The sequence below is a fragment of the Ovis aries genome, chromosome 15 (assembly GCF_016772045.2).
Source record: "Ovis aries strain OAR_USU_Benz2616 breed Rambouillet chromosome 15, ARS-UI_Ramb_v3.0, whole genome shotgun sequence".
Taxonomy (NCBI): domain Eukaryota; kingdom Metazoa; phylum Chordata; class Mammalia; order Artiodactyla; family Bovidae; genus Ovis; species Ovis aries.
In genome coordinates, this window is record NC_056068.1 from 46,680,885 (window position 1) to 46,683,265 (window position 2,381).

Below are 2,381 nucleotides of genomic sequence, written 5' to 3' on the forward strand. Positions count from 1 at the left end.
GCTCAGCTGTCCTCTGACTCCTCAGCTGATACGTGAGAAAGGGGTTGAAACTTGTACCAGAAAGGAAGTAGTTAAGAGGGAATTAACTTTCTCATTGCATAGAATGTTCAACACTGAAATATGAAGTTTTGTAAAATTGTGAGATTTTTCTTAGAGGTGTCAATGAAAAATGTTCTTTTGCTTGTGGATTTGAACCTGGAAGGAAAGCAAAATGTGGGAGATATGTGCCCTCCAGGCATTTCAGATTTTGTACTTGCCATGGTCACAGTTTCAGGGCAATATTTTTTGTTATCATTGAATTACAAAAAAGATAGTTGAAGTGATGTATAGATTTATAATCCACAAGAACTGAATCATTTCTGATTCTTATTGATAATACATAAATACAAGTGTGTAATCCTCTCTTACACTGAAAAGAATTATTTCACAGTGTTTGTTTTTTAAGACTAACACATATAAACAAACATATCTAGTTTAAAGATTTTTGTTTTAACTCTGCAGAAGTTAAACATAGTAGCTATTTAATTCATATTTCTTGTTAAGTGGGGCTTTCAGAAGCACTGAATCATCATAATAAGAGACAGACATAGCAAAAGTTTGAAATAGAGAGTTATGGGGACAAAAAATGCACCAGGAATGGAGAAAATATGATTTTCTTTTTGCCTCTTCCATTTCCAAGCCATTGATGAAAACCCTGAGTAATTCCAGCTGGAGGCTGATGCAGCCATCCTTCTTCCTGATCGGCATCCCAGGTTTAGAGGAAAGCCAGCACTGGATAGCACTGCCGCTGTGTGTCCTTTACCTCCTTGCCCTGCTGGGCAATGTCACCATCCTCTTCACCATCTGGACTGACCCATCCTTGCAGCAGCCTATGTACCTCTTTCTGGCCATGCTCTCTGGCATTGACCTGGTCCTGGCCTCCTCTACTGCACCCAAAACCCTTGCAGTGCTCCTGGTTCACGCCCATGAGATCGGGTACACCGCCTGTCTGGTCCAGATGTTCTTCATCCATGCCTTCTCTTCCATGGAGTCGGGGGTACTTGTGGCCATGGCTCTGGATCGCTATGTAGCCATCTGTCACCCTCTGCACCATTCTACCATCCTGCATCCCAGGGTCATAGGGCGCATCGGGATGGTGGTGCTGGTGCGGGGGATGCTCCTCCTCCTCCCCTTCCCCATCTTGTTGAGGAGACTTGTCTTCTGCCAGGCCACCGTCATAGGCCATGCCTACTGTGAGCACATGGCCGTGGTAAAACTCGCCTGCTCAGAGAGCACAGTGAACCGAGCCTATGGGCTGGCAGTGGCGCTGCTTGTGGTTGGTCTCGATGTCCTGGCCATTGGTGTTTCCTATGCCCTCATCCTGCGGGCAGTGCTGAAGGTACCAGGGGGTGAGGCCCGACTTAAGGCCTTTAGCACATGTGGATCTCACATTTGTGTCATCCTGGTCTTCTATGTGCCTGGAATATTCTCCTTCCTCACTCACCGCTTTGGCCAGCAGGTGCCCCATCACGTCCATGTTCTTCTGGCCACACTCTACCTCCTGGTGCCACCTGCACTCAATCCTCTGGTCTATGGGGTGAAGACTCAGCAGATCCGCCAGCGAGTACTCAGGGTGTTTGACATAAAAGGACTGATCTGAACACATCCCAAACATTTTCTTCAGAGGTTCTTTCCAGCCATGCTGCTGGGAGCCCGTGGTTGGTCTTTGCCACATGGATCGAGTCCATTGTTATCATAAGAAATATTTCTGGTCATGGTAGTCTCATGGCAAAGAACATCATGAACACTTGGCTCCACGGCTGATTGGGATGTGCCTAGAGAGCCTGATTGTGAATATTTCCTCCGTTCTTTATTTCCTAATCCAAACATTTCTCTACACCTGGTGATGGAGGGATTTGAGGATAGGAGAAATAGATGATAGCTCTGAATATGCCATTATTCTTATCTCTGTCTAATGACTGATTGTACAACACATCTGGAGTGGGTATGGACAGTTCTAATGTTTGTCTAGTTTTAGTTCTGAGTGTCATCAAAGCTTGTAAGTGTTGTGAGTTTCAGGCCACTGAGTTCCTATGTAGTGAGTCTTTCTGAAAGCATTTGAGACAGCCACAATGTAAGAGAATAACTTTCACTGCAATATGAAAGTGAAAGTGAAGCCGCTCAGTCGTGTCCGACTCTTTGTGACCCCGTGGACTGTAGCCCACTGTCCTCTGTCCATGGGATTCTCCAGGCAAGAATACTGGAGTGGGTTTCCATTTCCTTCTCCAGGGGAATCTTCCCGACCCAGGGATCGAACCCTGGTCTCTTGCATTGCAGGCAAACGCTTTAACCTCTGGTGCTATTTATTTAAAATAAACTTAAGTGGGGCAGGTAACATAATA

General features: G+C 45.7%; 1 protein-coding gene across 1 annotated transcript; it reads left to right on the forward strand.

Annotated features, from left to right (window-relative positions):
* Nucleotides 1-342: 342 nt before the first annotated feature.
* LOC101112762 (olfactory receptor 52L1) lies at nt 343-1,884 on the forward strand. Its single transcript, XM_004016625.6, has one exon. The coding sequence runs from the start codon at nt 626-628 to the stop codon at nt 1,637-1,639; it is 1,014 nt and encodes a 337-aa protein (XP_004016674.5). The 5' UTR covers nt 343-625; the 3' UTR covers nt 1,640-1,884.
* The last annotated feature ends 497 nt before the right edge of the window (nt 1,885-2,381 follow it).

What these genes read in the sequence shown, in the direction of transcription:
- LOC101112762 (XM_004016625.6), top strand. Translation starts at nt 626, where the DNA reads ATGCACCAGGAATGGAGAAAATATGATTTTCTTTTTGCCTCTTCCATT.